The sequence below is a fragment of the Passer montanus genome, unplaced genomic scaffold, assembly GCF_014805655.1.
Source record: "Passer montanus isolate IOZ18808 unplaced genomic scaffold, ASM1480565v1 scaffold18, whole genome shotgun sequence".
Taxonomy (NCBI): Eukaryota; Metazoa; Chordata; class Aves; order Passeriformes; family Passeridae; genus Passer; species Passer montanus.
The window spans coordinates 8,114,674-8,141,942 of record NW_024365381.1 but is presented as its reverse complement, the minus strand read 5'-3'; the positions used below and the strand labels follow the sequence as shown (position 1 = coordinate 8,141,942).

The following is a 27,269-nucleotide window of genomic DNA, read 5'->3' as shown; positions in this document are numbered from 1 at the left end:
GGCGGGGGAAGGAGCGGCGGGGAGCGGCGCAGGCGGCAGCATGAGGAGGAGAGGCAGCCGGGGGGGCAGCATGCGGTCGGTGGTGGGGTTCCTGTCCCAGCGGGGCTTGGAGGGGGACCCCCTGCTCACCCAAGACTTCCAGCGAAGACGCCTGCGGGGCTGCAGGAACCTCTACAAGAAGGACCTCCTGGGCCACTTCGGCTGTGTCAATGCCATTGAATTCTCCAACAATGGAGGCCAGTGGCTGGTCTCAGGTAAAGCGAACGCTCCCGTCCCTCGCCCCCTCCCGCCACCCCCTCCCCAGGAAGCATCTTCCTCCCCGGCCGCCTCCCCTGCGGCCCGGGGGAGGGAAGCCGCGGCAGCGCTGCTCAGAGCCGTTTGCCAAATCCACCGGTGCCGGGGAATGATGTTTTCTCAAGTAGGGATCTAAAATGGTTGACAGGTTTTAAATTCTACTATTATAGGGGGGGGAGCCCTGGTCAAAGTTTTTACGAGAGTGTTTCCCGGGCGCTGGGGGTGGGAGCTAGGGGTGCTCTTTTATTTGATGCCTCGCGTGTTTTTCCTCTTAAAAGAGGATTTTCTTATTTTGGGGAGACGACGACGGGGCAGAAGAAGCATCCCCGCGGCGCTCATTGTGGGCACCGGGTGACATTTGTCAGCGCCGTGCCCCGGGCCGGGGGTCAGCAATCGCTGCCGGGGGCGGGCGGCGGCCCCGACTTTGGCCGGGGGGCTGCAGTACCGCTCGGCATCGGGCGGGAACCGGATCTGTTTAATCGAGGGACTGGTCACTTTGGGGCCACCCCTACCTCATCTTCTTTTGGGGGAGGGGAGTCGGGTTTTGTTTTGTTCCTCCTCCCTCCACTTGCAGGGCGCGTTTGTGAAAGAGGGGGAGATATTTGTGGTGATGGGTTTTGGCTTAAGGTCTCCTCTGTTGCCTGCTCGGGCTGAGGGAGCCATAGGGGTGGGGGATGCTGTCAGGTAGGAGGGAGGCGAGGGCTTGACATCAGCTGCGACACCGAGGACGGGGAAAGGCTCTGCACCCCCAGCCAGGGAGGGGCTGCGGGGCTCGGCGGCCGGCTGACCGCCTCCCCCCACCCCAGCAGTGCTTGGCGCAGGTGCCTCTTCCTGCTTCCCCGCCTCCGGGCTCCGAGGGGCGGCAGGGGAAGGAGGCAACTTGAGGCCGGGGCCTGGCCGGGCGCTGCAGGCCGCGGTCTCCTCGGGCGGCTCTTAGCGACAGGCCGGGGAATCGCGGGCCGATCCCGCCCGCGGCGCCACGGGGGCTCGGGCGCTGAGGGGTCGCGGCGCTCTTCTCCCGCCAAGCCCTCGGACCCCGCGCTCCTCGGCGAGGGGGCAGAGACCTTGGAGCGGCGGGGAGGGAGCTGCCGGCCCCGGAGGGACCGCTCGTATCGTGCCGCCCCGGGCAGGGCAGGGCAGGGCCGCCGAGCGCGGTGTCCATTGCAGGCCGCGGCCGGGGGGCGTTGTGTCCCGGCCGCCCCTCGCCCCCGGGGAAAGCGGCCGGAGGGAGCGGCCCCCTTCCCGCGGCTGGAGCTGCCGACAGGGCCCTTCCTTCCCGCGGCAGCGGGAAAAGCCCGTTCCCTCTCGTGCGGGGCAGCTGCCCTCGGGGGAATCGCAGAGGTCCTCGGCAGCTCTGTGGAGAGTGGTCTCGCTTGCCTGGGGGTTGCTGACCTGGTTATTAACCGAGCGCCTCGGTTTTGCCTGTCCACCTTGTAAGCGGCGATAGGGGCTGCTGAGGAATTTGGTGGGGCATGGCTGAGCAGTGTACTGCCCGGATCTGGGCAGAGGTGAACTGTATCACACAATGGTATCAGTAATAACTTCAAGGAGCATTCAATAAAAGTTTTTGTGACTGGTTACTTTTAAGCAAGGGCAGAATAGAAACCCTGTATAAACATGGAGTGGAAGCTGATACACTGAAACCTTCCTAAATTTAACATTCTTACCTGAAGAAACTTCAAGCATATTTCCAGTGATTTCTGAAGTGGCAATGAAGGATCTCAGTGTTACTGTTAGGGATTCTTTTATCTTTGTGCACATGCAGCTTCTGAGATATGCGTCCATTTAGCTTGTGAATATATGTGTGTATACGTACATACATACACACATATATATATGTATATAAACGTGAGTGTGTATTGGAAGGGAATGCTGATTCCCCCATTCTGAAGTTCCCGTTTGTCCCAGTTGTTAGTTATACTGGTTTGTACTGGTCCTTCTCCAGTAGAAAGTAGAGTGGTGTATTTTTACTTATAAAGTGCTACAAGTGTGTCTGCTTTTTAAAAAATTTTCCATAAGTGATGGAAGTACCACTAGTATTTTCTGTTGTTCTTGCTCAAGAAGGCCTCAGGATATACTTTAGGTCTTGCCATATCATCAATGCACTTAGCTATGTTGACATCCATTCTTTAGGTATAAGCATAAACAGTCCAGGACTGGAATGGACTTTTAAGAATTCATTTTGTCCAAACTGCCTGAGTCAAGGTAGGTGCAATGAAAGAACGAAGGCAGAGTTCTCATCTAGTGGATATCTAAAAAGTGTGTGTAAAAGGAATGCTTTCAAGCGATGTCCACTTTTCAATTTCCTAACATGTCGTAGAGCTTCAGAATGTTCAAAGAGGGTAAGGTTTTCCTCCATTTACATGCTAATGGAGTTCTGCCCTCCTAAAAAAAAAGAAAAAATTACATGTGCTAGCAGTACATAACTTTGGGACAACCGAGAACAGATCACCTTAAGTCTGACCTTCTGCTGATGCCTTAAGAAAATGAAGAGCTCTAATTATGCTAACTTTCTTTTTAAAAATTTTCACACTGTCCATGACCATAATATCTAGAATGCTTTATGGGCCATAGCAACAGCTATGTGCTTCGGTCAAAAAGAATAAATTAAAAGTCCAAATATTTATGGATACTCTGTTAAATTGCATGCCATTATAAGACTAAGCTTCATTAAAATTGCACTCATAGCACTCCTCTTAAAGGCCATACTTGATCCTAAAGCTCTGAGAAATGGCAACAGCAGGAAGAAAAGCAACGAGGAAAGGTAAAGGAAAGGTGGAAGTGGCCTCTACTCTGAAGTTTTGTAGAAAACTTGCTTCAAAAGACTTCCAAATGCAGATAAAGCCTTAGAATTGGTGGCATGAGAGTCTCTCATCCCTCAAAACAGTCAGCGGAGAGAAGGATGAGCTGTTGGGTGCTTCTAACTGCATGTATAGCAGCTAGGAGAGTTAACAGCTATTCTGGAGTGCATGAAAAGGGAGAATGTGAGCAGTCTTTTCACTTGTTCTGTCTTAAGTAATATGTATATTCTTAACCTAGAGAAGTCTGCTTTGGCTGATTGACTTGTTAAAAACTTAAACCTTGTTAAAACTCTTTTAAGTACGGCTGGTACAGTGCATTCATAGTGGCTACAGCAACGCCATTGAAATACTAGCCTGCATCCAAGTTAGTGCTGTTCTCATCACTTGACTGGAATACTTTTCTTGGGTATGTGTCCCACTTTTTTTTTTTTTTTTAATGTGTCTCACAGAAGCAAGTCTGTAAGGCTAATGATTACTGCTGCAGTAAACAATTCAAACTGCTTAAACAGGGTTTATATTGCAGTTACAGATAATTTTTTAGGATTCTGGAGAGAACTTTGGTGTGGACAAGCCTCAGCAGGCCCTCCGAAAGCATGTTTGCAACTCTTTGGTATCTTAATTTCTTCAAATCTTGTATTGGAAAGTACATGTTTAATAGTATTTATTTTTGTTCTTAACCGTGTTTCAAAGTTAAAAAGTTGAGGTCCACAGACTGAATTGGAGGACAGTCTAGAGGTTCTTTCTGTGCCTGTGTGACACCTCAACAGTGTCACTTTGTAGAGGGGAAGAAGAGCAGAGATTAATGATTTGGAACAGGGGTGCTAGAAGAAGGGACTGACATAAGAACAAGAATTTTTAAAAATTGAAGTAATTGGAAGGAGGAGGTGGACGTTCAGGAGAAGATGTAGTGTGACAAGTATAAAAAAACTACCTGTAGAATGACACAAGGGAAGAGGAAAGCTTAACATATAAAAAATGTCTAAGTGGGTTGAAATTAGTTAAAACTTGCTTCTGGATGGAGTTGAAAGATTCTATTGGGCAGAATGTGTCTTTACAACACTTTATGTACTAGAAAGTGTTTTTTTTATTTTAACAGTTTGAGAAACATGTGACTGTCCATGCATTGAAATTAAAACCACCATGCAATGGTATGCAACCAACTGCTTCCCTCACATTTGCCAAGTATCTCCTGCAAATTGACTTCTTAAAACTCAGCTTTACTCGGTCTGTGTAATAGACTTTCTCCCATCCTTAGGTTTGGTGGATATGTTTTCCTGTTTATCTGACTGTCATTTTTCATGCCTGCTATCTTTTACAAACATGTGTATCTTTATCAGAACCTCCCACTTTTTTCTTTTTTTTTTTTTCCATATTTTAAACTGCATGTTCCAGATAATTACAGTACTTCCCAGAAGTTTTCTCTTGGCTTTTTTTTCCCCTCCTACCAGATAATGCAAAAGTTAATAGCTGCTCTAAGATCCTAAATTTCTGAGGGTGATAGAAAGTATTGGAAGTGCATCTGTCATTTAATTTTTACATAAATCTGAAGGAGCATGAACTTAAAAGAGGGGAATGAGGTGACTTTAGCAAAAGTTGTGGAGTGTTATGCTGAATAAGGGGATTGTTTATCAAGTATGTTTTAAGGAGGGATGCTCTGATCTTAGTCTGTTTGTATCAAGCAGAATTCTGTGTCAGGAGGGATATTAGGTTCAGTTATTGCATCATGTTTTAATTAATGTCTGAGAAATTATAAAATTTCTCAGGAAAGATAGGATCAGGCAGCAAAAATTTCAGGGAATAGGAGTTGAATTTCAAGTTAATTAAGATACATTACATGGGAAAAAATGTCACGTGTTTTGAGAGGGACAAGTACAACCTAAAGCATGTGAATAAAAATGGTTGACTCTACGAATACACCATGGAGACTAGCCCATAGTCATGTAGAAAAGGATCCAAATGCATAAATATCACAACATAAATGTGATCAGACATGACATAGTATGTGACATCAACCTGCTGTGGTGCTGTTGGGGCCTCAAATGGAGTGCTGTGCTCAGTTTTGGTTGAGAAAGATGTGCCCAAACTGAGAAAATTCAGAAGAGGGCATGAAGAATGATCAGAGGCCTAGAAAAATGAAATGGTGAAAGAAAGGGGTCCATTTAATCTACAGAAAGAACAGCTGAGTAGGAATGCAAGTCCTGAGCTGCATAAAGGTGGTTTTAATTATTATTATGTGAAGTTGTAAACTCTTTTTGTCTACTGGGAATAGGATGAGGAAATGGTCTCAAATTATAGGAAGAAAGATTTTAGGGTGCTGTTTGATATTGTACTTTCTCTTCATCCTGTAACTCATTCACTTATTTCTCTTCTTTATTATTTGCACAGTGGCACTTTCGTTATTTAAAGCCTGAAACTGGTATGATGGAACCATCTGATCAGGGGGACAGAATGGGTGTAGAGGGGCTGTTTGTCTGTCAGCTGATTTTCTGTCAGGTCAACTTCTTTAATTTACCCTATGCATGAACAGCCACTGAATCCAATGGAAGGGAAAGTAGCAGGAGCACATGGCAAGGGGGAGTGGGATTACGTGTCATGTCAAACTGCACCCTCAGGCTTGATATAATAGGGTAATCTGCCTAATGGCAAGGATAATGAAAAACTGAAATAGGCTGCCTAAGAAAGGTATGAAATCTTCCTCAGCAGTATTTTTTTAAGAGCAAACTACAGACTTGTCTTCTGGGAATAATTCTGACAGAGCCTGGCCTTTTGCCGTTGGCCAAGGCCAACTAAGTGATCAGCTTCTTGAAATACCATCCAATCCTACTTTCTGTGGTTCATGCAACTTCTGAAGTAGATACTGAAGCAATAAGACTGATCTTTCATGTTATGATTTAGCAGTATTGCTCTTTTGCCATGGAAGTTCTTTTAACAATGGACCTGTATATGGAAGATAAAGGGGAGTTGTGGTTTTGAGCTTTGTCCACAACCAGCAAGGTTAATGAACTTTAAAACTGTAGTTTTTCAGTACTGATGGTATGATTTGAAGTGCTTCTGTTAGAACACAGGAGCTCAAGTGTGTTGCATGAGCTATGCACATACTGTTTGGACTAGATTTACTTTTGGCAAGCGTATGTTCTGGCCCCCTTCAAACTATTTTAGGTCTAAAACAAATAGATTTCTCTTACTGTGTCTCTTTGGGTTTGAATGTTTCTACAGGTTTGACCCTGCTCCTGTAACAAGTACTGAAGTACTTGACTAATGAAATCTTTTTAAATGTGATTCCTTTCTGAAAAATAACTGTAGAATGGCATTGTGTAGTTCTTAGCTGGGTCACACAAACTTTTAGTTTTCAAATTGTCAGTCATACAGTCCTAAACAGAATCTGCAGAATAAGATGAAAGTGAAGCTATTTCCTCATTGTAGGTGTCAAACTTGCTGTTTCTGACACCATGGACTCAAAAATTACAAATTCTCTGTGGATCTTCAATTTCCACAAAATCCACATGTGGAGCTTTGCTAAGGTATTTGGATATTAAGCTATATATCCAGGTTTTCCAGATATGATGAACCTGTTGCTGTTGGTATATGCTCTATATTATTTGAAGAATGTGGCTTCCACTTCAGTTGTAGAGTTGATGTACATGCACAATGAATTCACCATAACTTAAGAGTGTTTTAATTAATCTGCATTTGCCAATCTACTGCACAGAACAAATCCTACAGACCTGAAGTTTCCTGTAATTCTCAGACTTGTACCTTATGTTGCATAATGTGTATGCAGTTTGTCTGATGAATCATAGTTCCTTTCTACAGAGCATAAAAATGATATATTCACATTTTCTTTACTTTCCCCCTGTATACCTGCTCATTCATGTGCACTTCCCTCTTTTCTTCCCTCTTATGGTAAGAGCCAGGTTTGGGTGATGGAGATTGCATTTGTTGGTTTCTGTCACTTAAGATTTGCCTTTTCTTGGATATTATTTGCCTGTGACTTAACACTGCTTGTTCTTTTGTGTGAGGGTGTAGGGATTGCTAAAGTGTCTTGTTTGCCACAAATCCTCTGTGGCTCAACACATTGGGTAACTTTTTCTTTCTGGTAGGACTGGCCTTGAGTTACAAGTATTTCTAGAATAGCTAAATTGGAATTAGAAGAGAACACACTTTCAACACAGTAAATTTATTATTTTGTTAAACTTTTATGTCTCAGTGGGATATGAGAGGAATAAAACTGAGGCGTGAGAAGGTGTAGCAGTTCCCAAAGACATAGGGAGTACATAGACGGAGGAAGGACAGCACTGCATGAGTGGGGGGAGCATTTAAAAGTTCCTAAGATATGCAATGTGCCACCATCAAAGTTTCATGGGAATCTAGGTGTCTGGGAAGAGAGAGACATTTGTATTCAATAGGAAAAGTAGTTTTGAAGATAAACAGGCACTAAGGTATAGGAGCTTATAAAATAGAAGGTAGTGGCAACTTTTCACACTATCAAACATTTTCTGCACAGGCTGCAAATTATCCTACTCCTACCATGCTGTATGTGTGTTGGGAACCACAGTAATGCTTGTTTTATATAGATATCTTTTTTTTTTTTTTTTTTAATCTGGACAGTGGTTGGTGTAAATGATTATGAGTTTACTGTTAAAGTGAGACACCTAGATGGCTGTGCTGTTAGGTAGGAGGATGTGTAGACTTTCTGCAGTGGTTTTGCAAATTACTTTACTATGGTAACAAATAACAATATGTTACTATGTTTTGCCCTGAAATGTCTTTTACAGAAGGCAATAAATGAAGTCTGATAGAAGCAATGTTGGCGTTCACCTGTGTTAAATGTTGCTTAAATTATTTTTCAGGTAGTGATAACATTATGACATGGTGGTTGGCAGCTTTGGGAAGTAGTTATGTTCAGTGTGACAGTTACTTCTTAATCTTAACTTGAATCATGTGGTCATATGTTTCAACACTCATGTATTTCTATGTCTCCTTATTACAAGTTCATCTGCAATCACTAGAGTGCAAATACAACTTTCTCTCCTATTTCTAGACAGAAAGGAATATAAGTTTCCATCAGTTTAGTTGACCATAAATTACTGTGAGATTTTGGATCCATCAAATCTGAGTTGTTCTTAGCAGCTATCAAATGCATCACAAATCTTTGTATCATGTACTCTTGTTTGATGTGTGAAGCACAAAATCAGGAGGAGGAATGCAGTTTCATGGAGCATGGGTAATCATAACATGCTGCTGTGCTGTCTATCAAAGTGTCATAAAATCTGTTAGGAGACTCAAGGGCTGAGAGACTGTTTACTTGTAGGATGTTTGACATAACTCAGTTCCACGGGAAAATTTCTTAATAGCAACATATGATGTGAAAATTCTAAGAAATCTGATTAACAGTAGTAATTAAATATATTAATGCATTTACCTTTTTTGTAAGTAAACAGCAGGCCAAGTAATTTTTGTTTCTTTTTTTTTTTGTCTTTTGATGCCTTTGCCCTCTGGATAGCAGCTCAAAAGGTTCTGAGTTTAGGCTTTTGCTTGTGCAAAGAATAAGTAAAATGTTTTAACTGTAATCAGCATGTTTCTGGTGTCACTTTTCAATTGTGATGCCATTCTCTTTCATTTGTTATTAAAGACAGATACCAAAAATATTTTGAGTCTGACTTGGAGAAACCTTATTCAGAATTTTCACATATTTAAAATTGCTGCTGAGAATGCTGACCAGTACAATAATATCCTGATTTTTTTCTTTTCCTAAAAAATAATAACTTAATGCAGTTGAAACACAAACAGTCTAATATTTATTTTATGTATAACTGTTTGCCATACAGAGAAGGAAGCACTTAGAGCTCTGAACTGAGAACTGCATGTAGGCAAACAATTAGGAGTACAGCAAGATATAAAGCAAGAGATTTGAACTTCCTTTCTCCGGGTACTCTCTTTGTCAGGACTTCACCTCACAGAAATATCTGTCTTAACCTTTACAGGTCTAGACACCTGGCATAACTGTATGTGCTGAAGACTTCTGAATGCTTCAGTAAATTTTTTTATCTTTTATCAGTCCTGGGCCAACCTATGCTATGAAGACTTTGCAAAGACTTCTGGAGGATATATAGTTGTCAATGAAAGGGGGAAAAAGTTCATGTTTCATGAATTACATAAGAAATGCTGGCAAAAAGGAGTTACTGTAGCAGCATTTTGCTAACATGCATATGTGGATTTGGCATGTAATTCATCTACAGCTTACCGTGGAATTTTGCATAGCAGTAAATTTTTGAGTTTCTAGGTTGCTATAGGTTGTCACTATGTGTTGGCAGAATGGCAACTGTTTAATTCAAACTTTTCCTGCTGATTGCTCTGTTGTCATTAATTTTAATTGAATACCTGACTGCGTGACATCTTAATGTAAATGTGTGTCTATATATCCAAGAAGGCATACATTTTTTATGCTAATTAAGGTTTTAGCAAAGCTTTCTATGAATAGCTGCAGAGTTAAATAATTTGTCTATAATCAATTTGCACCAGGCTCAGGCAGTAATGCACATTTCCTTTATTTCTTCTAGGAGGGGATGACCGTCGAGTCTTACTTTGGCATATGGAAGAAGCCATCCACTCAAGAGTCAAACCAATTCAGTTGAAAGGGGAGCATCACTCTAACATTTTCTGCCTGGCTTTTAACAGTGGCAATACAAAAGTCTTCTCTGGAGGTAAGGAAGGAAGAGTGTCCTGATTTCACATGAATATGTATTGTGAATGCCTTGGAGTAGATGCCATGAGCAAGTGAGATCGTGCCCCAAATGAGATCTGGAAGGTGTTCTTAATCAGCAATTGTAATTTTTTGGGAACAGGGAATCCTTTAGCTAGCACAACATTTTTAATTTTGTCAAGCCTTTTTCCAAACCCTGGTGTAAGCTCATCATGTCTCAAACTATCATGAGAATCCTGGGTCCAGTCTGCCTCTGTTGTGCTAAAGACTGTGGAAAACATTGTCTTTATTATTCCCTCTTAACTGTGCTGAGAGCAGACCCTGCATTCTCTCTGGCACTCAAGCCTGATGCTTGAAAATCTTTTCTGCTACTGTCTGATTTCAATGCACCTTTAGATGGCTCATGAAGGACTATTGCCATCTATTGGTGGATGATGTTTTCTTAGACCACGTTTCAGTTCTTACTGGTAAGCCTCTGCCTTTTAAAGCTGTTGGCACATTGGGCTCTGATAACCCTCAATGCTCTCATTTCTTTTTAATATAAATCTACTTTTTAATAGAAAGTTTAATTTGGTCTTAAAACTAAGGTAAGGGAAGTGGACATATACTTGTTCTGGAGTAATAGTTTCTGTTATTTAGGTCCATTTCACCACTTTAAAAATCAAGTGCTGAGGTGGGCAGGAAAATTGAATTGGGGGGAAAAAAGGCACAAATGTGTCAATGCAGTTAAGTGCCATGTTCTGCTGTACTTCATTTCCATGATCTAACGTGGTCACAGAATAGGTGAGAATTTGTATCTTTCATCAATATGTCCATTAACATACAGCTAGACTTATTTTAGGGTACTATGAGACTCCTGGGTCAAAGCCCTCCATTACCTTTTTGACCCAAGATTTGTGAACTGTAAATCAATGCTAGAGATTGATTCTGAGTGCATGTGAATGGTGGAAGCTTCTCATCCTTCAATGTTGTGTTAAAATGATAATATCCCTTAGGAAAAAAAACATGGCAAAGCTTAAGCTGGTGTCAAATTTCAAGGATGAAATGATTCAGTTATATTCTCAGGTGAAATAAACCCCTAGACTTTCAAATAGCAATGCCTATCTTCTTATTCTGGGGACTGCTGTTAGTTTTATGAGGAAAATAGCAGCACATGAATGTATCTGCACAAGTGGTATCAGAGAATTTTGGGCCAGAGTCTCTTTTACTTTAGTTTGAATTTAGACAAATGGAACCTTACATGAATATTCAAGAAATTTAGTGTGCCAAATCTTGCTTGTCCAGCTGGAATGGTATTTTCTCGTGTCCAACTCAGCTCTCTGTCTATCGGGCTTTGCTGTCAGAGGCTGCTGTTTTTCACAGGAAAAGCAGAAGAATGTCTTGATTGTACCTTGTTGCTGAATTTAACACCTGCAGTTAAAGATAAATATAATTGATTATAGTGGATTTTTGCTAAGATGCCAGGTTAGATGAGCTGTGACAGCTGATGCACAGAGAAACTGGCCATTCTCATATATTTTTCCTCCTCCAGTTTGCATAAAAACCCTGTGCCTCTGCCAGAAATTATTTCCATTGGAGGAGTCAGGAACTCTATCAGTTCCTCCATCAAGTGAGCTCATCTGCAAGGGCTACGAGTCTGACTCTTGGATCCCTTGTAAAGAGTCATTTTGCTGCATGGCCTAGATGTACCATCTGTTTTATCTCTGCTGGTAAAATGGGGCTAGCTATATTTATTCACTCAATGATGTTCTGAGAGATTATTAAAAAGTCTGAAAGAATTGTGGGTTCTAAGATCTACTGGTTGTCACACAGTCACCCACACCTGAATTTGGAGTTGTTTTTAAATCACAGAAGTTGGAATACTTAAAAATTAATACTTTAAAAAACTCCAAACCTAAAAATTAGCATATGTAGACTAGCACAAGTCACATGGAACTCCATTTATACTGTAAATAAATGACTGCCAATGACTAATGACTTAGGATCTGATGACCTTTCTCTAAAGCAACTCTTGATAATAGAGGAGAAGGGATTTTCCACTTCAGTACAAATTGGATTGTATCCAAGGAATTTCAGAGCTCTTTGCTTTGAAGGAGGAAGCACCCCATGTAGCCATTACAAAAATGGAAGGCAGGAACTGAGTGGACAATGTTTTGCATGTAATCTCTGGAAGAAAAAACTGTCCCAGAAAAGTTCCCATCTCTGAAGAATATTTTTGCCCTTCTCTGTCCACACACACTGAGAGAACAGCAGCATTTGAAATGCAAGATCCCTTCCTAGCAATTTGCATGGACTTTTTTTTTATTTGCACTTAATGTTAGGTATATGAAAAGCTGAAATAAACCTACACGAAATTGAATTTGTTTTTTAGCGCTTATATGACAGATGTGGGGTTTAGGCCACCTTACCTGTGCTCCTCTGTATGTGCTCTGTGGTATTTCATCTTAGAAGTTTAACTGAAGGGAATGGCAGATCCTTCCTGTCTTTCTGATTGTTGTTACTGCAGTTGTCAAAACAAGAGAGATTTTAAATGACACAGTTGTGTACACAATTACGACCCAGTAAGTCTCATTGAAGAATGAAGTCTCCAGTGTTAAAGTAAAAAGTGTAAGTGGGAATCCCTCCCTGGGCTGAACAGCAGTGGTGTTTTCTGCAGGGATGAATCCTTACCAGAAGCATCCAGTTTGTGGTTAGATTTTTGTCACCATTTTCTCCTCCCACACGCACAACAGAGAAAAACAGTGGTTATTCCACTCTCATTCTTTCTTTCCCATTTTGGAGCTTGTGATGGAAGGGAATTTGATCCCATGATGACTGGATGCCTGAAACTAAGCAACTGGAATGATTCTTTTGTTCATATTGGATGGAGACTGAAGAGCCAGGAGTGTCCTCTGGAGGAGGTTTTGTCATTGGAGAAACTGGGCTGAATGAAAACATTTCACCAATGTTTTTCATTGGTGAAATACGTAGGCACTACAGTTGTTTACTAGGTATAAACAGTATGTGGTAATATATAATGGACAGTTCAAAATACAATTAATGACCAAAGGACACTTGCACTTAAATGACTTGTTTATTGTACCATGGAAAAGATGAGCTACTGCAGTAATCTAAGGCTGGCATGATTTTACTGGGGGTCTGGGCAAAGAGAAAATGGTTGTAGAAGATCTCATACTTCCTTAGTCAAAGAGAAACTTTCTCATATTTCTCTGTTGAGACAGAATACAACTGAAATATACATGGGACAAATGAAAACTGAGGCAATTGAACATTTAAGAATGTTCATAACATGAAACCTTGCTCCTTCTGAACCTCTGTCTTTAGTGTACATTAGGAAAGTGTCGCAACTCTACATCACAACTACAAAGATATGCAGAGCATAAAAATATAACTTTGCTTTCTGGTTATGGGTTTTTTTTTCTAATTTAAATATAAAAGTGTGTGTGTGTGTGTGTCCTTAAATATTTCTAAAGAGGAGGTGCCCAATTTAGGTAATAAAATATTCAGCACATAGACTAAAAAAAATAATGTGTTGTTATAGCTTGAAAAACTCTGCATGAGCTATTGGAATTACCTGGCGGCTGTGACCCTCTTAGCCTGTGCACATGTGGTTAGTTTCCATTGTATTCAATTGGTGTGATCAAAGAGAAGTGACATGATTTTCTGGTTACTTGGTTTGGTTTTTATTAATACAGAAAAAATTACATTGGCTGCCACGTTCATGCCCTCTCAATGGTTGCGAAACCCGGAGTGCTGACAGTGTTAGCTGGCAATATTTGATCAGGGAGCCACGTGCATTTCATTTATGACATCTCTTTTCACCTTTCACAATCTTTTTATGGAGCATCCTTTGAGCAGGAAGAAAGATGTATTTTCATCAGAGTTTAAAGTGCTCTGCTGCTTTATGTAATAGTCTTTATTTCAAATCTCCCAAAACTTAAGCTCAAACTGGACAAAGAATGATAAGTAGCATATTTAAATAGAATTATTTGTTGAGCAGTAGCAGATGAAACAGTTGGTGCATTTGGTGGTGACTGGTGGTATCACCTGGAACCTTTCATATAACTGAGCAGAGGGTAACCATGTAGCAACTGAGCTGGTCTTCTCTGTTTCAATATTGGTTTTGAAATTGTAATTTTTTTTTAAAAAAAAAGTGGTTTGGGGTTTTTTCACAATAATGCTTTTTAACCACTAGAACATTGTGTTAATTGCTTATATTTCTCTTTTCAGGCAATGATGAGCAAGTTATACTTCATGATGTTGAAAGGTAAATACACTGTGTTCCACTGCTTCAAGAACTCCTTTAATGTCAACTCACTAGAGGCATTTTCTGTGTTAAATTAATGGTTTAGGAGAACAGTGTTTTAATACTGAAATTTGTTTTTTATTCATATATTTTTTTATATTTCTTTATATTATTTATTTATTTATTTATTTATTTATTTATGAATTTAGATAACTAAATTCATAACTGGAATTAAGTATTTCCTATCATCCCATATTCTTTTTCAGCACTTGGGTTCTGTATTGTTTTGACAATACAATATTTATATTGAGGGTTTTTTTTCCTCATAGCATGATGGAAATGTATGTGGGTATTTTGTTTGGTTTTTACTCTAATTAAACACAAGAGTCTTCTTATGAAATTACAGAAACTTTGTCACAAAGTATGACTAGGTAGGTAAGCAGTAAATACTTCAGTTTAAAAAACAATAGCAAAAGAAGGAAGAATGATAGTGTTGTGTCTCTCTTCCAGCACTGAGACCTTGGATGTGTTTGCCCATGAAGATGCAGTGTATGGCCTTTCAGTGAGCCCAGTAAATGACAACATCTTTGCTAGCTCATCAGATGATGGCCGGGTTCTGATCTGGGACATCCGAGAGTCTTCCCATGGAGGTAAGATCTCTAGAAGGAAAATATAATTGATTTAGGAAGAATTAATTGAGGCAAGGAAGAAAAAAGTTATGTTTATCTGGGACAGTTGATACAGTGAGTCTTGGAGAAAGGTGAAAGTGAGGCATAATTCTTTTGGCCAATGATTGGCAAGCCCTGGTCTTTACAGTTCTGTTACTGTCTTAAATGGCTAATAATTTTTATTGAAGATGGTGTTGAGCTACTCACTTCAGAAACATGTTAATACTCCAGTGTATAAGAGCTACAATTGTGAATGAGCATAAGGAACAATAGAAAAGTAATCCCCCTACTTTTCACTAAAATGACTTAGTGCCTCATTAGTTTAGCTCCTGTAATCTCTCTTTGACAGGCTGAAAGGCAACTTTTGATATCTTAGAAGAAACTGTGGTGCCAATCTATTTATAATAAAGGTAGGAAGGGAAGCACCAGTAATTAGTGACTGATTAGTGAATGATTTGACTAAGGAAATATACATAAATTTAAAGTTTATTTTAAAACCCAGCCCCTTTGGCAATCTGATATTTGTTTCTCCACTCAGCTGATGCAGGCCTTTGCTTCTCAGTGGGGCTGCCATTTTAATAACACAGCCTTTTATGTCCCAGCAGGATTCTGATTTGATGATGCAAACATAGAAGGTCAGTTTTGGTGTTAAACCTTATTTGGAGCTGCTGGCAGACCAGCAGCAATTTCTAAAGCCTTTGGGCAGACTAGCAGAACAAAAGTTGGCTTATTTTCTTGGTTTTACTTTTGACTTATGACAACGAATAACACCATGGAGCTTCATCTGTGGTCAGAGACCTTTGTTTTCATCACTGCTAAAGAAACTCTTAGAAGGAAAATGCCTGATGAAAATACTCGTAATAGAGCATGGAAGGAGGGTACAGACAAGACAAATAAATGTTACTTCTGTCTCATTGAAACCATAGGCAATGCTTTCAAGGTATTGAGAATTTGAGAGGATTGCCTGCTTAACCCTGTTTTATATGTGGTAATGAGGCAAGTGAGGAAAGAAAATGACATATCTGGAGGTGCTTGTGGGGCTACAGGGGCTGCACTCGGTGGCTCAGATAGGGACAATAACTGTCTCCCTAGCACGCTAGTGACACAGGAAAGCAAAGTGAATGGGAAAGCAAACAGTGAATGGGAAAGTCTGGCCAAATCCCTGGCTCAAAATAGAGATTGATTCTGGTTTCTTAGTTGATTTAAAGAGTGGCAGCATGCCACAAAAGATACAAACAAGGAAGAGAATTAGACTGTGCTTAAAGATGTAAAGCTCACAGAAGCAGAGAGAAGGTAACAGAGTCAAGGCTTTTCCCCACTCTTCATGGAGACAGTATTTTGATGGAATAAATAAGGCACAGTAGCAGCCCAAACACAGTCTTATGAGAGGGAGAATCTGAATGAGCATGTTTTCTACTCTGTGTATGAACAGCAAGAGCTGTTAACATTTTTTTTATGCAAGAGGAGCACCCTTCTTGTCTGCTATTACAGCACTTAAGAGGTGGTAAGCTTCTTTTCCCCAGAGTTAGCAGTTTGCTTTAAGCTGAGTTTCATACAAATTTATTTCACTTCTTGTAATATTATTCTCCCTTAGAAGCAATTGCTGCTACATTTATGGTTTGGGTAATCAGCAGAGGCTGTGGAAACTCTCAGGCATATAATCCTAGGAAGATTTCAGAAGCTCCTCCATGTATAGCCCTTGTCAGATGAGCATTTGGTCATGAACCTTAAAAGGATTCAAATATTTGATCTTTGAACAGCTAGTTTTAAACTCTGATAACCTTCCATAAAGAAAATGGTGTCTTGAAATTCAGTGTGTGTCCTTTTCCATATTTAGACAGAATTAATGTACATGTGGGTGGATTTTAAAACTTCAGGTTTTATATTGCTTTGGATGTGTCAGCTTGAGAAGTGGTTTGAACATGTCTCCATATCTTCAGATCTTGTTATGCTGTTTCCATATTCAGCTGCCAAACTCCTTGCATTGAACAGTTGAATACATTGTTTGTTCTTATGTCTGAAATTTCAACTTTTTCAACAGAGCCCTTCTGCTTGGCACACTACCCATCAGCCTTTCACAGTGTGATGTTTAATCCAGTAGAACCCAGATTACTGGCTACTGCCAACTCGAAGGAAGGTGTGGGACTCTGGGACATCCGTAAGCCTCAGAGGTATGGTCTGGCTGTCCTTGTTTTATGGTGTGTTATTTCTTTCCCTTGGGAGGTGATGGCATGCTGAATTTTTTAAAGTCAGTATATATGGTAGTAAGAAAAGATGCAGAACAAAGTTCATAGCAGTGTCGTTAATAAATTATTTTGCATAATTGATATTCTTCTTCATACTTGTGGTCTAATTTGATTTAAAATGGGGCTAAATCTTCAGTGTTAAGGTAAGTGACTTTTAAGGTAAGTCAAGGTTCCAAAGCCTGCCTGGCCTCACCACTGCAAATTAGCTTGGATGTTGTGTCAAGTTCTCATCATTATATTTAACACTCTTTTGATACTACTGGAAGAAGCTGTGGTGGGCACTGCCTGGTTTACAGTTGTTTGTCCTGCCCAGCTCAGTTTTTATTGGCTGAGTAGAGAGTGTGGTCAAGGCAGCTTTTTACTCAGTGCTTATGAGTTTAACATGGCTTCCTAAGTGATACAGACATCTGTATAATCATTTGGCTGTCTAATGTGCTTCCAGATTTTGCATAGAGCTAAAAACAAGTTAAGACAATTAGGTTGCAGTTTGAAATATGGTTAGACTGGGTTCTAAAGTGGATGTATGCAATGTCTGGTACCAGACTTTGGCATGCATGAGAGATTAAGCTTTTTCAGTCTTTCAGATTGTGAATGTTCATTTTTCCATCATAAAAATCTGTGGTGGGCTGTCTGGCTGCTTGCCAGCTGTAACATAAATGAATGCAGGAGTTAAGTCTGCTTTCAGCTACCATTTTTCTGGGACAGCCATTAGCTCTCCTCCTATGCTTGATCAGAGATATGTCCAAAACACAGTGAGAAGGGTGTATGCTTGGCTTAGGAAAATAAAATGGATCTAAAGCTGCTACCACTGCAGATTTTTTCCCCATCAAACTCTTAGGAAAGAGGACTCTTCAGAGTGATGTGTGTCCTTCTAGTGGGCTGCCAAAATCAGAATCTCTCATATTAAATAAATTATGCTGGATTTTTAGTCTATTTAAAGTAACAGAGCATTTGACAAAACTTCTACTTGTCTCTGTTGATCTAATTTGCTAATCCAGAAAGCTGGAACTGTTTTTTTTAATGTATTTGTGGCAAATTAACTTTGTCATATGAGGAAAAAAAATAATTTTAGATCAGTAAAGATACAATCCTCACTCTGGTAAGGAAGTGGAAGCCAGAACTTATACATCTACCTGTGTATTTCAGTTTGTTACATTCTCTTCTGGGGAAGATACACTTAATTATCAGAGGGTAAAAATAATTCTTGTTAAAGATAAAATAATCCACATAATGCTGTAAGTACTTGTGGTAGACTGCATAAAACTGAAGTTGGTATGTGTGGGAGTTTGTGCATATTTTCCATATTCTTATTAATAATAAAGGAAGCTGTAGTGCAGGTAAGATCTGCCAAAAGCACTTTAGTTGGTGAGTTTTATAGGCAGAATGGGTTAAAGAGCCCTGAAATTCTCCATAATCTAGGGATAAGCAGGATACTGCCTGTGTAAGCATGCCACTAGCACAGCAAAGAAGGCTACTGCATCAGATGCTTTCCTCACTGTCAAAAAGGTCTGCTAACAGTAAAAATTCTTGCTTCCCTACATGTCCGTAGCTCTCTTTTATACTGTCTTTGATATCCAAGAGAATGTATTACTTCCTGAAGTGTAGGTAGGATGAAAGAATTGAGGTTTTTTGAGGGACATGATTTGAGGGACAAGAATTTGTGTGATTATTGAATTTTTGCTGGGATTGTTGAATTGGATAATGTATAAATAACAACAGTACAAAATTGCTAGATCTGTCTATTTCTTCTCTAGTCTACATTTTAATTTACATTGCTGCACATGACATTCTCCTGTGAGGGATTTTTACACCTTAAGCCATCAAGGGAAATTCCTCCTTTCTTTCAGTATGGATGTGTAGTCCATCATAACGCTGAGGCCACTGTGGAAGGTTTTCAGTCCTGTCATTCCACCCATGGTGCCAATAGAAAATACTCGATCAGTTCAACTTTGGCTGCTTTGTCACATTGTGTGCTAGTGTGGTTTTGATTAGAGGTTAAATGGGTAGAAAGAAGAGGAAGAAGTGTAGATACTTTTAAATGTTTACTGTGGGTTGCCAAAATTTTAACTCCCAGTGGGTTAGGCTGGACCACAGCACTCTTCCAATATGGAACATGGGAAATGGTTACATGTAGTTAATAATTTGCTGTTGGTATAACACTTGCTGTAAAACTGATTTCCCCAACTCCTGTCTGTTCTCAGAAGGAGGCAGAATTAGATAATGCAGGCACTGCTTTCTGCTTCATAACTGGAGGCGGCTATGGGGAATCTTGCTGCTGCTTGTCTGCAAAATCCAGCAAGTGAGAGGCTTGGAATTCCAAAGACTAGCTGTTTGTGGCCAGTAGCAGTACTGTAGTTAGCAATACCTTCACACAGCACATGTTGCAGCCAACAGCACTATGTGTGTTGAGACTTTTTACAGATATAGGTGAGGTTTGATAAAACTGACAGGAATTGGCTGGCCTTTATTCATTTGAAGGGGATCAGGCTTGATGCTGAATTTCTTGTTTCAATCAGCAAAGGCTCCTCAGGGGAAGTACAGTTTTTCTTTGATACTGTTCAGCTTGATAATGGACTATCAGAAAAGGGGAGATTTGCTGTTAACTTCTAAACTTGTATGTCAATCAGTGGAATATGGCTAATTGTGTTTAAAACTAATAGCTCTACATTTTCAAAACATTGAAGAGAGCAGTAATGTCCTTGTAGGCTAGAGAATTCAGATATAGATTCCATTGCTTGACAGGAACAAATGAGCTGTATCTACTTATTTATCCTGAAAATCTGAGGAGTTTTACAGCAGTGTATTTTTCTGCAAAATACATGGCTCTTCTCCAACTGAGTTATGGGAGAATTTGTTTCAGCTTGCTGTTGTATGCCTCCAGCCAGGAAAGTTGGTTTTGTCCCCTTCTTTAGTCAGGCAACATTAATCACCCCTAAAAATTTTAAATTGAATACTTTTAGGGCTAGGAAAGAAGTCCTGATTATGAGTAGATTTTATTAATATACCGTGGAATTGGTTAACTTTCTAATAGGAAGCTGGGAGTGCTTTATGCTTGGCTGCTATGGTGAAGGAGGTGATTGAAAAGCCAGCATATCTTGGCATGCATGGAGAAATTTAGAGACAGTTGCACAGCTCTGAATTGTGGAAAGTTTAGCTCACTTCAAATAATCATAATTTGATTAGTCTTGCTGACTGAGTCAGGATACAGAGGCGGATTCATTTTGCTTTTTCCCAAAGTTCATTCACAGCTTGATATCTCTGCTGTCTCAGATTTACTGCAGCAATTGAGATTCTCTCCTTCTATCCCAGTATAGTAATAAGATCTGGATATGGTGGGTTGGCTCCTCAAAATAGCATATGAAGTGTTATAAATATAGAACTCATATAATTCTGCAATTATAAGCTGACTAGTGAGTCTGCAAATCTTATTTTTCTATTTTTAGAACGTGTAAGTGTTTTTATTCCTTCAGGTGGACGTTAAACTGAAACCATCTGTATTGTTTCTTTTTTAAAAGAGGGCATTGAAAAGCTTTAAATGTGGTTTTGATTGAGGAGGCTGCTGTAAGGCATTCACACCACTAGATGGGGTCTGGAAGCTGTGCCTTTTTAAAAGAAAGGTCAGAAAGGGAGGTCTGTGCTTCTTCAGTTATTTACAATAAAATATGTATTACAAATATTGTTACAGAATGCTGGGGGAAATTCAGCAAGCTAGAGTACCTATATATTTCAAGCAAAGACTACGTTACTTCAGCTGTTGTTAGGTACTCATGTTCTCCCTTCTTTTTTTCCATGCAGCTCCATGACCATCTCCTTCTTTTTACTGAAATAAAAAGATTGCTTTTTCTCTTAAGAAAATATTATCATTGTCCTCTTAATGCTTTCTTTTTCTATGTTCCCTCTGATCCACCACTTATGTCAACATATGTGGAAGTTTTTGAGATCAAAATTATATTGGTTTGTCCTATTAATGACCATCACATATTTTTAAACTGATCTTCATGCTGCAAAAAGGCTGTTCACAGAAGTGTGTTCTGCTTCTGATGGGAATATTGAGCCAGTACTTTATGCACACTGGGATCCACTGGTATGTCCAGTTCAAGGGTTAAGATAGTCTTATGTCTTTTGTCATAAATACAAATCTTGGGGTATTTTAGGTGAGTCTGGGAGGGCTTATCAAAAAACCACCAGGCCCTCATTCCTATGTCTGTTGCATAATTATGTGTTTGACCTGTTTTTTGAGCCAACTCAAACTTCTAGAAGTTAGAAAAATAAGCTGGAAAGACTTTGTAGCTCTCTTATGCCCTAGCAAGTTGAACTTGGTTCAGGGAGGGTCCAGTGGCAACTGTAAACCATTGAGAAGAGGGAGTAAGGCCTGTAAGGCTGACAAGGGACAGAAGAATGAAACATGTCCTCTTTTGAGGAGCAGTGAACTGTTAGATATGTTCAGCTGTTTGTGGCATTCTGCTCATTCTGTTTTACTTGCTTTGGTTTCTTTTGCTGCACTAATCTTCCCCTTTTTTGCCTCCTCAGCATGTTCTTTACAAGATTTTTACAAAGTAGAAGTGGAACCTGACCAAAGCTGGGGATGATTTACCTTCCAAGTCTGCATGTTTCATAAGAATAAACTATAAGCAGGGAGTTTTTCTTTTTGTCATTTGACTTTTTGTGCTCCTGGAGTAAAACACTGTTCCAGAGCCTCAGACTGTAGTTTTGGGATCTGGAAATGCATTTGTCCCCCTAATTCAACTCTGAGTGAGGTAGAAATGCTTATACACAAGAGACCTTTTTAAGATTCTTCTAAACATAGAGGAGAGTTGTGCTGTCTGCATAGTTACAAGTCCATGTACTCAAAAAGCCCAATGATAAGTTAAAAAAATCCTTGAGCAACAGGGCAAGCCTGGTATTCCTTGGTCATTGTAATCCTTATGGCATATTTCAAAAGCTAATTTTTTTTGGACCATACAAATCATAATAAGCCCAAGTTAAAGGAATGTCAGTTTTGGTGTTTTCCATCAATTCTTTACAGATAAATCCAAAAGGAACATTATTTCAGCTTTGATTTCTTTCTTTGTCTTAGCTGACAAGTAACTGCAGTTCAGAGCAGAGGACTTTAGAAAACCTGTGTGGTGTTGTTGAAGGTATTCTAAGGTCATAAACACAGCATCATAACTGAGTAAAAGCCCATAGATTGAGGTCTCCAATGGTTGCCAATTTTAGTTTCTAGGATCATACCTTCAAAGTATTTGATCCTTAGAGATCACACAATAAGAACAGAGATGGCAGTTATTTTCTCAGTAATGCTCACACATGTGCTGAATTTTTATCCTTTCTAGCTTTCCTTCCTGAGCTCACTCTACAAAGTAACTGTTGCCCTTTTTTATCTGTGTGTTACCAAGATGTCTGGTATGTTGGATTAAATACTGAGCTTCTGCAAGTGTGAGGGATCAGTATTGTTGGTGATTGTGTTGGAGATATTAATTCAGGGACCAGCCACAGGGTTTACTTCTGACACTGAGCTTGCCGAGGTTCAGGGCTCTTTCCTTAAAAGCTAGTGATAGTGAATTGGGAATTTTCTTCATACAGAATCTGTAGGTGATACATGATGGCAGGAATAGTATGAGGATATTTAAAATTTTACTTTAACTGTTTTACATTTTGACTTTTCTTGTGAAGGAAAGAAGCTTCTGATTGTCATCACTTCCAGTGTGAATGCTTTGGAATTCCCAAAGCCTCTGCAGGTGGAACAGCTCACTACATCATTGAATTGGCAAATACCCGTTTCAATTATTTCAATGCAATAGAAGTGTGCTGTATGTTTCTGTTTGGAGACCTTTGTCAGTCCTGCTTTGAGCAGAGCACTGCATTAAAGACTGCAGGAGAAATGTGTGTATCTTGGCAACCACTTGTGCATTGTCATGTTTATAATTTCTTGCTCTTCCCAGTGGAATAATTTGTTGTGAATTTTGACTGACTTGATGTTGCTTAAAGTAATCCACTTAGGCTACAGTTTAACAAATTTTAAGTGCTGTTTTGGAACTCACCAATATGGGTCAACCATACCATCTCAAATAGTTCAAATAACTATTTGTCTTCTCTTGCAATTCAGGAAATAGAACTCATCCCACACATGTACCATCCTCATATGTTACACTTCTGTGCTACTGAGGCAGCTCAACTGATCAGTTTCTCAACCTAGAATTTAAAGATCTAACCAGATACAACTTGGCATATTAGCCCCAAATTACACAGAACCTAAATGTAGATACTTCCCCCCTATTTGTCTTCCATTATTTCTCAAAAGTTCCCTTTAGAACTTCTAGAAAGTGAACTGATTATTGCTTAAGTTCATGGGGATTGAATTTTTCTGAGAATCTTTGGGATGCATTGAAAGAACATTGGAGTAGTAATGGTATCTGGGGGAGTAGTACTTTTTGGATGGCTTTTGGCTTTGATTTCTGTATTGTAAACATAAATCTCAAAAATATTTGCCAGAAACTTAGCCAAAATCAACTACTTATTTAGACTTAGAAATATCTAAGGTAGTTTACTCAGCCTTTCTTTCTTTCTGCTCACTGAAGGGAAAAAAGGGAGTACTTGCAAACGAGTCTTTTTTGACTTTGGGCAAGGAGAGATGGTGACAAGGCTTTAGTCATGTTGGTGACTTTCCTGCCTGAGGAGACTTTTTTTTGTCATTGTCAGCTTCAGACATTTGGTGCTTCTTATTTTCTTTTTTTTTTCTTTAAAGACAGGAGTGCAGCCTAAAGTTTTGAAATATGTAAATCAGTGAATTTATTGTTAAACAATTTTTTTATTCTGAAGCAGTAATTTCTGTTGCTGGTGTAAGCATCACCTGAGAGATAGTCTGGAAATACTTAAGTTTGCAAGTCTACCAAATACTGCCTGGTATTTACGTGTGTGAAACAGGTACTGTAGTCTCTTTTCCCCACCCTTATGCCTTGTCCTTATTGTGGAGTTTACTGGGATGGTACCGTAGGAAGTGCCCTCTCAGTTAGCTTCTGTTCTAAATGTACACACTCCATATTTCATTTGCAGTCTTGCTTTATGCATGATCTTGTCAGGCCTCTTGGGATAGAGGGTTTAGCTTAGCTGTCTCTGTGTTTAGTCTGGTGTCCTTCTTGGAGTGGAGTGTATTTAGAAAGATTTTTAACTTTCCTCTAGGATCCCTGGATTTGTTGAACAGACAAAGCTGAATTGTGGAGAACTGAGATTCAAATTGTATAATAGTGTTCTTAGTAGCTCAACTTTTAATTCTTTGCTGTTCTCAGATAGGGTTTTGGTCATTCTTCTGTTTGGCCTCTTCTGTCTTGATTGTTCTCCATCATATGCATGGGATTTTCTGATTTGAAGATGAAACTTCTTCACACCTGTCAGCATTCTCACATTAGCACTCTAGGTTCTGGCAGGCACTTTAAGCTCAATACTGTCCCTTTGCTCTGTGGGATCCAGCGTGCTCCTACAAGCAGAGGTGCTATTCAGGTTTTAGATATTCAGCACTGTGTGTAACTGTAAACAAGAAGTCAGGAAACCTGGTTTTGTTCCACAGTGTTGGTTAGGTCTGTTGGTTGACCTTTCTTGCCCTCGGTTTTTCCTGTACCAAGAAAAGGGAAAACTGCCTACTTCAAAAGCCTCATGGTGCTTAATCTTTTTGTTAGCTTTGAAGTACTTTAGCACCCAGGTCTTTCTAAAGCAAGAGCTTAAAGTGCAAAGCATTTTCCTTGTAATGCAAATTTTAAAAGTATAATCTGTTGCTCAAAAGAAGCTCCGATTGTATGAGTTTTTGTAGACTGCTTTCTTAAGGCAGTAATCATTGTAAATCTTGCCCTAATCACATCTATACCTCAATTTAATATGGAGGGAATTAAAAGAGAAACTTCTTTTTGTCTAAAAAGGAAAAAAGGGAGAAAGGAAAATTAAAAAAAATATTGGTGACTGAAATCAAAAGAAAGAGCCTCTTAGTGCATTTACTAGAAGAACATATGAAAAATTAGCTTAACCCTATTTTAAGAGAAGGAAATTAGTCTTTGAAACATCGGTCCAGGGGAAATTGTGATAGAACCTGATTAGTCCAAAGTTACGTCTGCAGTTGTATTCACTTAGCTTTAGGTGAAAATTTATGTTCATCTTTTACCTACTAGAGACAAAAGCTTTGCTAGTTTAAGACTGGACTCTTCTACTGCTGGAACATTTTGGATCTTGCCAATTTTCCTGTCAAAAGAAAGGCCTACTTTTTTCTTGCTGCTATTTTCTTTAATAGCTACTTGTGTAGTTTTTGTAAATTAAAAATTCTTGTAGCTTAACTAGAGAAAAGCAGGGAAGTGGTGTGTGTGTGTGCATATATATATATATATAATGGGATAAGAGAACAAATCTGTGGCTGACGTTACTCATAAGCTTTCCTAATGCAAGACAACAATTGCAGCACAGAAATGTGCAGGAAAGATGTATTGTGGGACTGCAGTATTGACACAAGACTGATTCTGCATAAGGTATGAAAATGGCTTCATTCTTCAGGAGGAATTGCCAACTTTTACACTGAGATTATTTTTCTAAGGTAACATTCTCTGATATCTGTGTTCTTTGTGCTGTGAGGACTTTGGTGAAGGCTTGGTTTTGGGAACACATCCTGCTCCTTCATTTGGCCTAGAGGTCATCTTCCCATGCCATGTCTGGCTGTATTTGTATCTTCTCTATCTGGTTATCTGATGGAACCTGTTCTTTTGTGTTTTGCTGGATTTAGCTGAGCAGTGTTCCCTGTCACAGTCTGTACTCCATCCTACAAGGTGCTATTTCTGAACAGACTGCATAATGGACTCTGATCAGAGAATTTAGGGATTAGAAAAGGATGGAAAAGATCAGGTGTTTCAGCTAGTTTGTTTGTGGCTGTTGGACAGTTGCTTTTTACATTGTATTCTCAAGTTTCTTTTTTTTTTTTTAATCAAGATAAATTTTATTGGGTTTTGGTTAGGTTTTTGGTTTTTTTTTTCCCTGAAAAACTAATTGTCTGCTTATTAGATCTCATTTATTGCTTACATTACAGTAACACCTACATGATTCAAGCAGAGAGTGAGAATAGGACTCTCTTGTGCCTGGTGACCCACAGATCTGTAGTGAGGGCAAGCCTCTAGGGCAGGAGAATGTTTGTGAACAGGTCTGTAATAAGAGTTAAACAAACCTTGGCTAGATCTGGAGGAGGATGTGAAGCATCCAAACAAACAGGATTTTTTTTTTTGTTTGCTGTCATTTGCTACTGTTCAATCTTTGTTATGGCAGAGGAAACCTTAAATCCTGAAAGGATAAAAGTAATATGGATGAGGGGAGAATTTAGTAAACTTTACACCTCTGCTCTTGCCATCTTCCTCAGAATACTGAAATTCTTGAGCTATTTTCCTGTGAATAAAGGCAGAATACAGGAAATCATAATGCATTCTGGAGAGCTGCCTGAGATCACTGATGTAGCAATTTTTTCATTCAGTGATGCAATTAGGTCATAAGGGCCAAACTAGGCAAGTCTTTGCTGGTACATTTTTGGGTTTCTGGGTACATAAAGGGTGATGTTTGATGTCTTTAAGGCTCCAGTTTCTGTTATCAGGTAAGAATCTCAGTTATTTAAAAAAAATTAAAATATTGCCCTGTGGTTTGGAGGAAACAGCAAAGATTCTATTCACCTTTGAGTTTGCCATGCATGAAAGTTCATTAATGATGGGGAGATTCCATTTTGAACTAGTTTATATGTTTCTGACCCTAACAGTAAACAGCAAAGAAATGTCACATTCTTGAATATGCTGAATCTTCACTCTGAATTCTGTACTTTTCCTATCTTGATGGATGGAATTGATTTTAATTGTACTTTCTTTTTGAAGGAAAGCAAAGATATTAGTTTTGCCAATAATGCACAGCCTTTATTTTATTTGGTTATTGTTTAATGTCCAAGCAAATACCCCTTACTTCTTGGTAAGGATTCTTGGAGACAATTCTTGTGAGGGTAGTAGTGATAAGATAGACACGATAATAGTGATGACAGAATTTAGAAAAATGAGCTTGTTTCTCAATAAGAAAAATAATAAAATATTCAGTATGGCTTGTATACCTTCAGACATGGATGGACTTCCTTCACATCACTTATAATACTTATAGTGAAATGTTGTACACTTAGACAAAATCTATCTTGAGATTTCTGAGACTCATAATCTGCTTTAAAAAGGTTTGCATGATTATTGAGCAGACTGTGCTCAATATTGTGCTGACTTTTCTGTTATTGGTTAATTTGGCTCTTAAGTGTTTGCTTCAGAC

General features: G+C 39.4%; 1 protein-coding gene across 2 annotated transcripts in view; it reads left to right on the top strand.

The window, feature by feature from the left end:
* The first annotated feature begins 6 nt into the window (after window positions 1–6).
* Window positions 7–27,269, top strand: part of DCAF5 (DDB1 and CUL4 associated factor 5) — a 67,907-nt gene continuing 40,644 nt past the window's right edge. The window contains exons 1-5 of one of the 2 annotated variants that reach the window (XM_039705190.1): window positions 7–254; window positions 9,656–9,799; window positions 14,029–14,065; window positions 14,555–14,694; window positions 16,754–16,883. In XM_039705190.1, coding sequence (XP_039561124.1) covers window positions 41–254; window positions 9,656–9,799; window positions 14,029–14,065; window positions 14,555–14,694; window positions 16,754–16,883 — 665 coding nt within the window. In that variant the 5' untranslated portion in view covers window positions 7–40. Of the gene's footprint in view, window positions 255–364; window positions 419–9,655; window positions 9,800–14,028; window positions 14,066–14,554; window positions 14,695–16,753; window positions 16,884–27,269 lie in introns of those variants that run through there. The other variant, XM_039705191.1, reaches the window with a different exon arrangement.